The following is a 15,467-nucleotide window of genomic DNA, read 5'->3' as shown; positions in this document are numbered from 1 at the left end:
TATCATCTATAATAATTTATAGTAATATATACTGTATAATATAGAATATTATTGTAATATATAATGTATAATCACAATGCCATGCACTGGTGGTGCGAGGCAGGAGAGCAAAGACAAAGCCCCTGTTACACGATGTCCATGCAATAACCTCTTGGCACGTGTCTGATATAGCACAGGGGTGGGAGTTTCCCTGAGAGCTGCTCTCCACCTCACCCTGGCATCCTCCTCCTCCCTGCCCTCATCGCAGAGCCGGCTCCTACCGCATCCTCCAGTCCCCCGCTCTCTCCCCTCCAGAAACACCAGCACTCCCATGTCCCCACAGTCCCTGATTTTTGGCCAGAACACCTGGAGGGGTATGTTAAATTTAAGGGCCTAATTTTCAAGCCTGAGCCCTGTCGCAGAGCACCGTTTATCATGGTGTCTGCACCAGCCATGTGGAAGTACAGTTACACCCCATCACCCCTCCGCACCGCTGGGACTTCAAAGCGTGTTCGGTCTCGGGCCTTGTGGTTCAAGAAAGGTCTCCCCAGGTGACCGTATTGAAGGGAAAAGCAGCCAAAATGATGATGAAAACGACCTGGCAGACTGCAAGAACCAAATTTCTTTCGTGGAGAGAAAGCAAGCCTCGTCGCGAACACACGGTAAAGATGCAACAAGGCGGCTGCAGAGCAGGACGGGACAAACTCCCCCAGTACCCTCGGGGGTGAGAAGCAGCAGCAGCAGCCTCTCCTCCCGCCTCCTCTGGGCGGCTTTGCCCGCGGCAGGCGAGGCGGGGCGTGCGGCTCGCCCCCCACCCCCCGGCAAAGCCGCCAGCCCCGCGGCCGGGGGAGCAGTCGATCCGCCCCCGCCATCCCCACCGCCTTTCCCGGCCTCGCAGCTCCGGGCAGGGACGGCAGCTGCGGCGGGCGGATGGCGGCGGAGCCGGGAGCGGGGCTGCGCATCTTCCGCGACGTGAGTACTGGCATCCGCGACACGAACCCTCCCGCCAGCAAAGGCGGACACTGCAAGCGGGCGGGAGGCGGGCGAAGGGAGAGGGGGCGTTTGTTTTGTTGTTTGTTTGTTTGTTTGTTTGTTTTTTGAGCCGTGATTTTCTCTCTGAGATGAAAGGGGTGAAGCCCAGCGGGGCTGTGAGCCTTTCCTTTTCCCTTTCCCCTTCCCCTCCCCCTTTCATTTGTTTTTTTTTAATTGTTTTTACCATTTAAAATGTTAATGAGGGGAATGAGTTTGCTTCCGATGGCGTGCATGTATGAGAAGACCAGGTTAGCAATTGGGGATGCTTAGGAGAGGTGCTGACTGATAACGCTGTCACTTTTGAAAAGACACTGCTTGGATTTTTATTTTTTTTTCTTTTTCTGGGCTTTTCGCTGGAGAGTGTCTGGGTCGATATCAGGGTGATGCTGAGCCCTTCAGCTCGGTAAGGGAGAGCCCAGCGAAGTGCCCTCCTGTGCACATGACCATCCCAACCCTCAGGGCTGCTGTGCTAGAGCATCACCAAGGGCTCAGCATCTCACAAGATGCAGCTGTAAAGTTTTTTGTCTAAGCTTGCCTAGCACAGAGCACTTATTGATCCAAGGCAAGTTCTGCATAAAAAAACAGACTCCTGCTCAAAGATCTCCAAAATATCCTCTGTCTTGATGAGACCTACAAGTCTTCAGACTAACTCTACAACCAACTCTGATTTACTGCAGACAAACTCTTGTAACGGGGCTAGTCTACAATATCAGCTGGAAATAACATGTTCTGAATTAAAGCTTGTATTAAGAACTCTTTATCTAAATATCTTCTCTAATGTGCCCACATAAACTTCCCCAATATTTTCCCAAAATAATTTCAATCAGCCTCCAATGAAAGCCATATCTGTTCTTCTCCTGATTGCTCTAGGCTCCATGAGAAATCATTTAAATTAGACTCTCTGATGACTTTTATAATATGCATTCAAGTATACAATGAAAAATGCAGCTTTTTGGTCTTGCAAATTCCTCTTTTAAGGGAAACCAGACAATTACACGCATACCATACAAAGACAGAAGAGAAACCCAGGTTGTCAGGAAAGAGATAAGACATTCAAATCGAGCCAGCTCTCCAGTTTAACTCAGCACACTGGGTTGGGAAATCACAGATGGTCAGAATATCTGATAAACTGAAAACTTTTCATTTCACCCACTGTGAAAAATGTATTTCAATTGAAAATTATTGGTTTAATTTTCAGCAATTTCTTAAACCAGTATCAGGTTCATATTTGTAGAAAAGCAGGTACCATTCACAAAACTGGTGACAGGGAGGGAGAGGGGCTTCTGCCATACTTCTGCTCTTGCATTTGGAGGAAAACCTTAAATTTAAACCTAGTCTCTGTCTGATTCAAAGCAGGGACTGGACCCTTGGGGCCCTTCCTGCTGTGGGAGTACACTCATGTCATAACTGTTTGGGGGCGTGCAGCTCTCTGATAACCCTCCAGTGAAGTTCTTCCACCTTGTGTAAACATTAACTGCGTATTAGACCAGGCACCAAGAGACTGGCTGTAAGGCAACACAGAAAGGGCAGGCACTGAGGTCTCAGTCCTACTGGGAGCTGGGCAGAGATCTAATGAGAGCAATACCTGATTTCTAGTGCAACCTCCTCCTGCTTTTGTGTCAAAGTCCCTATCACGTGTCCCAGGGATTTTAACATTTCTGCAAGGTTTAAAAAAATAATTGATCTAAAATTAAAATAGTGATAATTAATAATTTTTAAAGATAAATTACTTATGCAGAAACTTTTGCCACCTTTGACTCATATTTATGGGGCACTTATAAGTGACGGAAACTCCACTGCCAAGGCTAAGCAGCCAGTGCGGCTGCTCCACACAGAATTCTTGCACAAGGTGTGGGCTGCATCACCTGCTGTGGCTGCAACACACGGTGTGGCTCTGCGTGGCCCCCTGCTACTCGTGGCACAAGTCACCAGTCATCTGTTAATATTGCTTGGGTCCAAGCTGGGCATATTTACCACCTCGCTGAAGCACATGTTGCTCTTTCCCTTCAGAGGTGCTGGCACATGTGCCACAGTGGTCAGCTCAGCCGTGCCTTTGCAAGATGAGGAGTGGGACATGCATCTCCCTGGTGACACCCATTGCTCCCTTTTATCAAGTGTAACTGGGCAGAAGAAAGCCTTTAGATCTCAGAGCATCATGTTTATTCACCCTCCCCAAATTTCACAAATCTCTCTGCTTCCAGCTGAAACTGCAAAACCTTTCGGCACATTGGCTTTGCCCTCTCTATTAACATATAGTTACCAAGGCAGCACCAAGTCCTATAGGCAGCATGGTGACAGGTACCTTGATAAGCAGGCTGTCTTTTCCTTCAGGTGACACAGAGAAAACAAGGCTACTTGCCAATGAGGTAGAAGAAAAACCAAAAACAGTTACCCAAAAAAAACCAGCCAAACCTGCCAGGAATCTGAGGATGTATTTTACTTGTCTTTCCTTTTGTCTGCATTTAGTCTTTTAGTTCTCAGTAGGAGAAAATTTCCAATTTAAAAGTAAAAATTTAAAACGCCTAAACAGGCCAATCCTCACACTGAAAAATGAGTTGCAATATATGATCTATTTGGATATATAGGGAGGGAAGATGATATCTTACCAAGTTTATTTCACACTTTATGTGCTGTAAACTTGTTCCAATGCAAAGTTCAGCTTAGAGACTGTCAGTGAAGTCCTGGTTGTACGTCACAATTTTGTTAGTTCCCTGCCAACCCCACCCAACAGAATACAGCCGTGAAGATGCTCCGACAGAGCTTGGCACCTGGATCCTTGTGTTTCTCGTTTGGTTTCACTTCTAGGAGCAGAGCAGTTACGGCATGTGCTGGAGAAACTGTTGGAATACTACTGGCAGTTTGTGAAATGAGACAATATCTCCATTGCCTTCAGCTCTCAAAAATATTTGTGCCCATTTTGAAACTACTGATATTCATAGTAGCAATAGAAACTATATCTGGGAGATTTGCTTTCTTCCCTTCTCTAAATTTGTTTGTAGCATTGCCCAGATGACTCCCTGTTGCAGCTCAGGCTGACGTAATGATGGGGACTACACCTGGAAATGTAGCGGGATCACCAGGTGGCCATTGCACATATCTCATATGTCATGTGATGACCCATGGCTGGCACCTTGTCTGTGCCACCACAAAACTACCTCATCCTGAGAGCAAGGAGCTAGCAAAGAAACCAGAGGATATCTCCTCTATCACTTCCACTCCTTGACCCTGATCCCTTCTCCAAAGTGTGGATGAATGTGGTGGTCCCTGTGATGGGACTGCAGCTGTGACAGGCGGACACACCAGTGTGTCACTGGCGGTAAGACAGGGCCAGTGCCTCTGCATACAGACCTGGATGTGTTGGTGCTGTATCCCCCGCTGATGGCAGGGCTGGGCCTGGAAGGCTCTGTCACCTCTTCTCATGGGATGCGTCCCCCAGGATCCTTTCCTGAGAATTTGCATGAGGTGTTACAGACTCTTGCTTATGTATTCAAGTAGCTTCTCCAGCAGGTACCGTTTACAGTGGGGAGACAAGGCAGACCTACGCACTCTGAGGGTAAGCTGGGGTCATGTACAGTTTTTATAGCACAGAAAGGATCTACAGCAGGCACCCCCACCCTGCCCTTGCCTTTCCAGCTTATAAACCTCTATGCTTTCTCTCTTCTTTCTTCTATATCTGCTTTCTACTTGTTGTCAGAACAATTCTCAAATTTGCTGCCACACATCTGATCTTGCTGCCTCCTACACTCAGTCTGATCCTTTCGTGATGCCCGGCTCCTCTCCTGACTTATCCCTTTGCTTCCTCCTCCCATGCAAACCCTGAGTGTTTCTCACCATCTTAGATGCTCAGTGCATCCTCCCAGGTAACATCCTTGCTCTGCTTCTTTAAACCACATCTTTCAACCTCACATCCAATATCATGGTAGCCATATGGTATCAGGTTTTGTGCCCAAACAACATCCTTATAAGCCATGCACAAACTAGAAAATAAAGCTGGTTCTTATTGTGCTCTTGGTTTTCTGTGCATACAGCACAGGAGGAGTTAAAGAAAGCAATACTCAGGGAAGGATGAACACACACGAGGGGCTTTTCAATTTTATACAGCCTTGTGAAAATATGATGTAGACCTCAAACTACGTATGCCCAGTAAATACAGCACTGTGTATTTTAATTAATTTCTCTGCTGGGGTATGTGGCACATACCCCAAAAAACAAATAAACAAATAAAATAAAAACATATAAACAAAACCAAACAAAAACACACCAAACAAAAAAAACAAACAAACAAACAAAAACCCCAAACTAACAAACAAAAAACCCCACCACCAACAACAAAAAAGTGATTCTGTTCTCTCTCTCTTTTCGTTTAGATATTAAGAAGAGCAGACAAGAATGGTAAGGCTGGTTACATGTCTTCCCCCTCCCTTTGGAAAAAAAAATTCATCATTGATTCAGCATTTTAAGTCATGCTTTAAACATTCAAAAGGAAAAACAGCCATCCCTCATGCTATTTTATGTTTCTACACATTCAATGTAATGTATTTTGTTGTGTGCTGATCCTCCCTGTGGGTTCTTTCCTTATGGGCAAATCTTGTGCTTTCACAATTTGGCATGTGTGTTTGATTTTCACTTCGGGTGCATGTGAGTGTTCTATTGGTAACATTATGTTCACAAGAAGCTTTGAAATACTTGTTAGTAGCTCCATTTTATTACTTTTTAGAAACACCATAGGCTATAACCAGCAATCAGACTTGTTTCTTACATTTTGCAGTTATGTATTTGTTCTGCTTGTCAGTAGGCAGAATAAAGCCTTGAATTCAACTCACGTATTTGTAACACAAAAGTCATAACTTTTTATTGTCTTCTTAATTGAAAGTTTTTCCTTTATGCTACTGAGTGATTTTCCTTCCACATTTATTTTTTGTCTTATTTAAATTCAGTAAGTTGGAGCATAGTACCATAAGGCTTTACAAATACTCCCATTTTGGCCACAGCAGGGGAAGGTCCTTGCTGTAAGGACCACAAGTGTATTCACTGGATTTTTTTGCTGTTATACATAGTCATGGTCTTGAACCTTACTTTAGCTCCTTTTCCCATCTCAGAACTGCTGCACAATTTTGGACAAGTTACAATATCACTTTTGTGCCACATACCCCAGCAGAGAAATTAAGCCACTAGCATGTCCCTGCGTCACACAGAGTGAGAGATGCAGTGTGCCTGAGGCTATGAAGAGCTTCTGTTACCATAAGAGTATTTATAAATAACTCAGATAACCAGAGTTACATCTTTCAGGATGAGAAGGAAACACAAGCTCACAATTATTTAGCACTGTAATACTAAAGTATGGCAAGAAAGGAGATGCAACTTCTTGCAGAATCATGGGCCAGACTTGTGTCTTCTTCTGAAAGCACTGAACAGTGTCAAACCCACAGCCCTGACAAGTAATTCCCACTCAATCTTCAGAAAACAGGTATTGTGCAGGTGTGATAGTGTACTCTCAGATAGCTGAAGGCAAAGGGATACTATTGAGAAAATCAAAGATGATAATAACTTTCAAGGAAAGGGGCTTCCATACACTTTGATGTTATAACTGAGTCTACTGAATAACAGTTTACTATTATAAGTAAGATTGAGGTCATCTTCTTTCCCGCAGAGCCAAAACGAGCCCCTGCAGCTTCATGTCCCTGTCCTGGACTTGAACTCATGCTCTGTCCCATCCCTGGTGGATCCACAGCAGTTTGGTGGTCAGGAAGTCTTCCAGTTCTCATGGGGGTTACTCCACAGTTTATTACTGATACTTTGCTATTAAAATAGGGGAAACAGCTCACTTGCTTGTTCCAGAGCAACATGAAGCCACATCGGCCCTAGAGACTTTGGTCACTGGAGTTCATACTTATATATGGATCCTTTACAACATGGTATTGTGAGGAAAGTGGCTAAGGTCAGTCGCTTTAGTTCTATTAATTTAAGGCCATGAACTTGAAATTATTTCAGCTCTTATGTGCTTAATTGTGTTTGCTCAACTATTAGCTGCCTGTGAGACTTCCACTTTGCTAAGACAGCATTGCACAGTCTCATGCAACATTAATAAGTAGCAGATCTGTTTTAAGGCTGGGAAGTTAAGTATCTTCTCAGAAAGGTTATTGGATATGTGAACACTTACCTACCATGTTTAAACTGTTGTCAACAGCAATTATTAGCTGACTAGGATACTTGGACTTTTAGTGTCACCTTTCTGTGCTACAGGAAACCAAATGTTGGCTTACAGTAACAAATACTTGATTACTGTCCGTAGCACGCTCCTGTTAACCCATGCACTTTCAATAGGACTCTCTCAGAGCTGTGAGATTAAAATTCCACCCAAAAAGTTATCACCAAAAACCTTGCTAGATGCTTGACAGCAAGAAAAAATGCATCCAAAAAAGTGGATCAAGCTGATGAATAGGAATATTATAGAATCATAGAATCATGGAATAGTTTGGGTTGGAAGGGACCTTCAAAGGTCACCTAGTCCAACCCCACTGCAATGAGCAGGGACATCTTCAACTAGATCACGTTGCTCAGAGCCCCATCCAGCCTGGCCTTGAATGTTTCCAGGGATGGGGCATCTACCACCTCTCTTGACAACCTGTGCCAGTATTTTTGCACCCTCATTGTAAAAAATTTCTTCCCCATTCTTCCTCCTATCTCCATTAAAGGTGACAGCATTCTTACTATGATTGTAGGGACTGTGGGCTTTCATGTTAGCCTTCCACAACAAGGAAAGACAACTATTCTTGCAAAGACAAGATAAAATAAGAGATCAAAAGAGCCAAGAAATCTTGCTGAATTGCTGTCACTCAAAAATGCTAAAATGATTTATGACTGCTGGGTTTAACTGAGAAACTCCTTTAACAGTCATTTGCCTATTTGAAAGAAGCCATACAAATCTTGGTTTTTTGGGGATGGTGGCTTCTTTCTTTGCCACCCCAGACACATATATCATTCTGTCACCCTCCTGTTTCTGGAAACATCAGTTGTGCATAGATTCCACAGGAGCATCAGCTTCATAAACTCTACCTATAGTTCTTATTTCGTGGCTGAGGAGATCCACTCTGTTATGGAGCAGGTCCACACTCCTCCCATAACTGGAAAGGTCGTGTGATTTTCTTAGAAGGTGAACAAAGCATAGGGAAGGAACATCACATTTCTAAGAAATATATGGTTCCTAATATTCACAAAAGCAACAGAAAACTCTAAGGGAAAAGAAGGCAATTTCGTAAAGGTGAGATGTTGCACATTGACCTTTTTGGAAATGAGAAGTTTCAGGTTTGCATGTCAAAATGAAGTTTTGGGCAGGTTTACTTTACAAAACCCCACACATTCAAATGAAACCTAATTTAGGAAGAAAAAAAAAAGCAGAAAAAAACCCCAACAACTAAAAGGAAAGCTCTTCATTTATTTCATTCCTTTTGCTATTTAAAACAAAACCAAACTCATTAAATTCCTGTCAAAAAGTAAAGTCTTGTCCATAGCCAGCAGGGTCAAGAAATGTGGAAAACTGGAAAAGTCAAATGCAGTCTTTCCAAATCAAGTCAGTTTTTTACCTCACTCACCTCACAGGTGACAGTGGTTGCCCCACACACATGTGACTGCAGTACCTATATGTGCTTATCTTCCTGCATGACGTGTTTCTCTTGCTTTCCTATATGCTAAGAGGGACATGGGGTACCCCAGGGGCCTTGCAGAGATTTGCAAACAAATGAAACAAAATCAGTTGTTGGTAAATGTCATGCTGGGGCCTTGCCTGACCATGCAGCTTTGACATGTGCCCTGGTAGTGTAGCCACATGATATAATTTCCCCCTGTTATCACAGGAATGGAAATTCAAATATAGACTAGGTTGCAGAAATCCAGTCACAGTCTGACTGTCAAAATGGAGAAGAAAAAATGGTAATAATCTACTGAGAATGCAGCTCTTGATCTTGCAAGAGTAACGGTTTCCTTCAGCTGAGGGAAGGTGCTTCAGCCCTGATGGTTCAACACTGACCAGAATCAGAGAGTACCACAAAATAACTGGAGAGCAGTGTTCTGCCTTTGCCTGCATCAAGGTGGGGGTCATTTCTCTTCCCATCCTCCTGCGGAAGAAGCGGGCCCTTTTAGCAGAGCCCTTCTACTTTATCATCTCCATGTGCTTCAGATCTGTTCTCTTCTGATGGTGGAAACAAATTACTCCAAGACTGGTGACTTGGCTGTGGGCTTGCCTGCCTGTGGGCTGCTGAGTGTATGCACCAGCACAAGAGCCACCCTTTAATGCACGAACCTTCTCTCCTGTTCTGGGAACATGGCATGTCCTCGCGTTTAAAACTCTGCTTAGCACTTTTCAGCGTGGAAATAGCCATCCAGTCAAACCTGGAGGGAGGAGGGAGTGACTCCCAGCCATGTCCTCCAGAAGAAGGATCTTCTAGCTGTCTCTCTTCTCCACAAGTCTAGAACTGGTATTTGATTATGGCCTTGTTCCAAACTTACAGCTTCTGCTCTAATATGAGAGGTTTAGAAAAGATTGTTTGTGTATAGATGCTATCATTGATTTGCAAATACAAGTCAGCTGTTATGAAAAAGCACCGGGTATAACTATACCTCAAACACCATTAAAGCCCCTAAGAGAAAGATATTTGAGAACAACATAGGTAATACTGGCTATAGAAGCAGAGACTTAAAAAACAAACAACCAAACAAAAAAACCCCACCAAACCTTAACCGTATTAACCATAAAGAACACAGTAAACAGTAGGCTGCAGGCAGTCAAGAATGATTGCAACCAAATTAGGGAAAAACTGAAAATTGACTAAACGAGAGAAAAAGCTCCAGAAATGGCCAAACCTGAATGACAAACATCCAGAACAGACTAGCAGCAAAATGTTTTCAATGCCAAACCCAGCACATTTATGTCTGGTTTCATTTTTTTTCTGACATTTCAAACAAGCACTCACTGAAAGCCCTTTCTTCCCCTCTAAAAATAGATAATTTATAATGTTATTGAACTAGAATATGTAAAATGAAAAATACAGTCAGATGAGACTAATCTTCTTGTTCTATCATATGTCTTCATTCAGCACCCTCTGATGTCCATGGTACAGCACAGGGATATCAATCACACTTTTAAATGTAGAATTCTAAAAATGAATAAGAAAGCATGATAATATATGCAGTAGCAAAATTGCTGTTGATTGCAATGATCTGGGGATTTCAGCCTAGCTCTAAAACCATGGGAACATTAGCCTGACAAAAAACTGTGGGTTACAAATAAAAGATTTTTTAAAATAAGGCAAGTGCAGCAGTAGCATCCTATCACTTCCACCAGTGTCAGTGACCAAAGCACTGAAATACACATTTGACATACACATTTGAGCCACCCAAAAAGATTTCCACAGAGTAAACATAAAGCCATGGAGTTACATCTGCATGATGATCAAGAGAAAATCTCACAATGCTCACTCTGAAATCAGTTTTGCTGTGATCAAAATAGGTGTTTACATATACATTGTTTATTAACGGGACCATTGCAGGGCAAACACTGACTTTGCAGGTGAGTCTTCTACCAGCTGCATCTACTCGTGTGTCTCCAGGTGAGCTGGGGACAGGGTGACCAGCTCTTGTATGGCCTTCCTTGAAAGAAATAGCTATGTGCAGGAATCCCTTGGGGAAGCTATCTGCACCATGTTACCCAGCAGCACCAGGTTTGAGCTGCCCATAGTGGCTGCATTTGAGCTATACATTTACTGGATGACTTTACCCAACATATATTCTGAATAGGAGCCAGACACAAATCTTCTGAACTGCAGTGTGGCTGATTTGAGCTCCCAAATTTTTCAATCGGTATTGGTAAAATGGATTTGTAAGGCAAAACCCTTGCTGCACAACCTCTAGGAACTCTTACCACGCTGCTGTTTGCTTCCTGAGCATCTGGCTCCACTGCAGACACCACCCTGGCTCCTCTTTCAGAGCCCAGGCTCTGCCTGGGGTGGGATTCTCCATCCCATCTCCCTGGGTCCTTCAGGTGCTGCAGGGCTGGACTCTGCACTCCAGATTCCAAATGTCATTATTTCTATAAAGATAAAATGCCTATTTTTAAACCTAAGCCTTCTCCCTATTAGGCTAGTCCCCTTGGGACAACTTGGTTATGTGTGCTAAGTTTTTCCAGCGTAATGGCTCAAAATCACTATTTCTGATTATGTTAGTACTTCGTACAGATCACAGTCAATGAAAACTTAGTGCATTTGCTCAGAATATTTAAAGCTTCAGCCTATGTCTTTGCTTTTTCTTATGCAACCCCTCATGCCTGGGACCTACTGGATACTATCAGCATACTCTTTGGCATACTGAAAATTATTATTTTGGCAGCTCTTCCTTGGTCTGATTCCAGCTTATGTGCTGTATGCCAATAAATCAATTTTTTTTCAACTTTTTGCATCTTGTTCAGTCTGTCCATGTCTGTTGTCATGTGTGTGTCTCCCACTACCTCATTTTCTCTGTGTATCAGGCAATATCTTTTAGCACTCGAGTGCCCTGATCCAAACGTTTTACAGCAGGTATAGACTATCAGTCCCTTCCAAAAAGGCGAGTCACACAGCAGGTCCCCAGGAGTGGGTGAGCTGGGAGCAGGACCCAGGTTTACACAGCCTTCCCACTGTGGGACTGTGGCCTGAGTGAGGTGCTTTAAAGCTTTAACTTCTTCAAAGGCAGCCAGGTTTCAAAAAATCCATAATGGGCTGTCACAACTCCCACAAGGGATTTAGGAAGTCAGCTCCCATTGAGAACTGTTAGGACCTGGATGGGGTTGTTTTTTGGCCCTTGTCTTTCTCATGGCCAAAGTGACAGATCCATTTTGAATACTGTCATTTCTTAGTCCCTGTTGTACCCTCCTTGGGCACAAATACTTTCTGCCACAGGGGATTTTTCTATTTGGTGGTTTCACTTCTTGTTATCTCTTCTCCTTTTGCTAATTTTTGCCCTATAAGGGCAGAGAACTGTGCTCATGGAGCCCCAGACCCTAAATAACCCAACTGTGCTGGCAGTGTGCATGTTGTCAACCTGGAGGCAGGCTGGGCACCACTTGGTTGGGTCAGGACAGTGCCATACGCTCTGCTTTCCAAATCCCATCCCACCAAGGTGAACCCCAGGATGAGCTTTAGGCCAGTGGGGTTTTTCCTTCCAGTTGCCATAAACTCTTCCATGTGGCTCCTCCAATTGCCATAAGCCCTAGGGCTGCCATTTGGCCATAGAAGCTCCATGTGATGTGGCTCCTGCTATAAAAAGACTGCTTTGGTGTCCTCTGAGGAGCCCACAGGCATGTTTAGCTCCTGGGAAAGGCTCCCAGTCCTAACAAGAAGCCCAAAATAGGTGGGAGTGGAAGCTGTTTTGTTGCCCTCCAGCATTTACTGGCATCTCTGCAAGGCATCCTGTTCCTGTGCATCACTGTAACTTCTTTCCCTGCCTGCAGACTCACTATTTGCCACCATCTTTGGGTATGTAGACTCCAAATATATATATGCCCTTGTTCATTATTTGCTTGATATCTTTTTCCATTACTTTTCCATTACATCTTTCAGCGCAAAAAGAGAGTATGTGTGTGCCTTTCCTTCATCAGATATGCTGTTGTCTATTGAAGTCATAAACTATCCAAACTATGTCCTGGAGATTACTCATGTTTCTGGAATGGACTGGCTGGGGGATATCACTTGGTTCTATTTTACACATAAAAATATCTGTTCAGTAGAGAGGTGTATTTTACTTAAATAAATGTAAGAATATAATTGTAACCCAAAGGAAGACTCTTCTAAAACACCATGTAAATATATTTCTAAACTTGCAATCACTATGCTGGGAGATTCATTTTATTGTTTATAATTTTGTCTGCCAGTCAGGAGTGTTTTGGCTCCAAGGAGGACAGGCAACTGCACCTGTTTTTGAAGACATTCTGGTTTTGAAATATGTCAGAGAAGATACACAAAAGCAAGCAAGGTTTGCCAAACAGCTTCTTTGAGATAACGTTGCCAAGGCAAACACTGCTGCAGGTTGATTTATCTGAGGGATGCATGGCTTCAGAAAAGTTTGTCTTTTATGAATCATCCACCCCCTATTACTTTGCCAGTGACATGGATTGAAGCATCAATGATACAGGTTTCCACTCAGCTGCTCTGAAGCACTTAAACCAGACAGTATTTATCTGGGCACTCAGAGGGCAGTGAGGTGTGCCCCAGGGATGTGAGGCTGAGGATGTGTTATGCAGACTTTAAAATAAAACCTGTTCTTGATGCTTGAAGAAAAACTTGGTTAGGCATATGTGTCTGCAATTAAACAGCACAAGGAGCACTAGTTAGGGGTTGGGTCTGAGCTTCATCTGAGCACCGAGGAAGTGTATGGGTGGCCTGGGCCACCGGCAGCTGAGTCCCCAGCTGCACTAGCAAAACAGTTACACAAAATCAGAGAAATGCTCTAGAGAACCATAGTTTTTTTTCAGTAAATGCAACCATATGAAGTCTGTAAGTAAACAAATAGGTTCAAACCTCCTTGGGTTTTGCCAGCAACAAGCTCAGTGATGTGTCAGTCAATGTCATTGACATTCAAAATGTTACTGGGAATAAATAGCAAAAGGCAATGTCTGCTCTTGGATGATAAAATATAGAGAATAGTTAAAGTGTCCAATCTGGCTGTTGGCAGATCATTGATTTTCTGGATTGATGTAAAGCCAATGATCCTGAAGAACAGAGATAAACAGACAGATGTTTCAGGTTTTGTGTCATACCCAGACTGTTCTATGAGTAAACTAGCTTCTTGAGTATAACTTGCATGTAGATCACGCTTCCCAGCAAAGGCTAAAGCTACAGAAGCAGTTTGATTAAACAATTGATTTTATCTGTATGAGCCAAAGGAAGCTTAGCTGTGAAAAGAAGCTCCTTTCAAAATGGTCAATATTTGATATTCCTTCTCTGTAACCAGTGCCAAATGGCAGATGTATTTAGATTCTTAATTAGGTAGTCATGGCAGTTCTGCCAAAGAAAATTGCCTACCTTCAACCCAGTATTGTGCCATTTTGGATTTTAGTTCTTGTATATCCTGACATTTAATTTTGATCATAATAATTATTATCTCCAGCTACAATCTGTCTTTTCATATTGAATGTTTCAAAATGTTTTTGCTGAATCAGACATTCAATTTGTCCAACTTTGAAAACTCTTGAAGATTATGTATTTGAAGCCATATAAATTATGAAATAAGAGCAAGTAAAAGAGTGAGGAACCTCCTCAGCTCTGTTTTTCAAATCTGTATCCTCTAGTAAAACACGTAGTTACAGGATTCAGATACTGCCTTTATAATAGATTTTTCACCACTCTGATATTAGGCAGCAATATGTTGTAGAGTTATCTGGTGCCTAGGACATCTTAGTCTTACCCTCTACAGTTGTTTAGTGGCCTGTCAGTGATTCAGTATGTTAATGAAGGAAGAGAAAGAGCCATGTGTACTTAAATTTAGTGCTACCCAAAATGGAGTTACAAAGTCTTAAGCTCTGAAAATATTCTCTGTCCTTCATGCAAAGGCTCAATCAGTTTAGCTACATTATTACTTAACTACTATATAACCATTCCAGTTTCTTCTAAGTAGAAGAAAGAGATGGATATTATTTCTCTGGCTTTTGTTTGCTGATTGTTAATCTTACATTTGAACTCATTCAGATACACTAGTCAGTGAGGAACAATTTGCCATAACTGTTTTCATGCAGTTATGGTTTTGCCTCATCCTGACCCACACACTTCTGAAGTCATGCCTGTACACCAAAGAAAAGAGGACAGCTGTTCTTCAGGACGGAAGCAAATGTTAGCTCTTGCTGAGGGATCCCTGGCCAAATCTCAAGGACTTGTGTTGAACCAGCTTTCCATTTGTAAACTTCTTTCTTTAACTTTTTTAACGCTGGTTGGTTTCTTGTATCGCCTTCTACACAATGTCATTCAAAGCTCTGTCCAGGATCTAGTTAATTTCAGTAACCAGTATTATCTTGTATTTCTTCCTTTAATTGATTTCTTGATTATTTATTCTGATGATCAGAGGCCAGAATTGAGAGTCTAATGCTCTTTGCAACTCAGAGTCCTACCTTCAAAACCAGACAGTGATCTAAGTCAGCCACTGCTGTCACTGCTGTCACAGCCACCCTGTGGATGGGACAGGCAGTCCAAACTGCGACACATTTTATCAATTTCTGACATCATTAATCCAATAAAACAAACAAAACAAACAGAACACATAGAAAATCTGTAGTATAGCACCTTCTCTGGGATTTTGAGATATGCGTGAGCTGAGATACAAATACAATTACTACTTCAATAAAATGCTGTAGTATTTATTGAAATACCCTTTAGAAAGCACTCACAGTTGTGCAGTTTGATCTGACAAAAGGGGGATAGAGCCTCAATTTGAAGTGG

The 15,467-nt window shown here is 42.7% G+C and overlaps 1 protein-coding gene across 1 annotated transcript in view; it reads left to right on the top strand.

The window, feature by feature from the left end:
• Positions 1 to 909: 909 nt before the first annotated feature.
• The window catches only part of NECAB1 (N-terminal EF-hand calcium binding protein 1), a gene marked incomplete at both ends in the record, with an annotated part of 57,580 nt that continues 43,022 nt past the window's right edge, over positions 910 to 15,467 (top strand). Inside the window, 2 exons of the mRNA XM_080338740.1 lie at positions 910 to 951; positions 5,379 to 5,403. Coding sequence (XP_080194866.1) covers positions 910 to 951; positions 5,379 to 5,403 — 67 coding nt within the window. The remainder of the gene's footprint in view (positions 952 to 5,378; positions 5,404 to 15,467) is intronic.

The sequence above is a fragment of the Nesoenas mayeri genome (genome assembly GCF_963082525.1).
Source record: "Nesoenas mayeri genome assembly, chromosome: 2".
NCBI lineage: Eukaryota > Metazoa > Chordata > Aves > Columbiformes > Columbidae > Nesoenas > Nesoenas mayeri.
The sequence above is the reverse complement of the archived record's forward strand: the minus strand, read 5'-3'. Positions and strand labels throughout refer to the sequence as shown.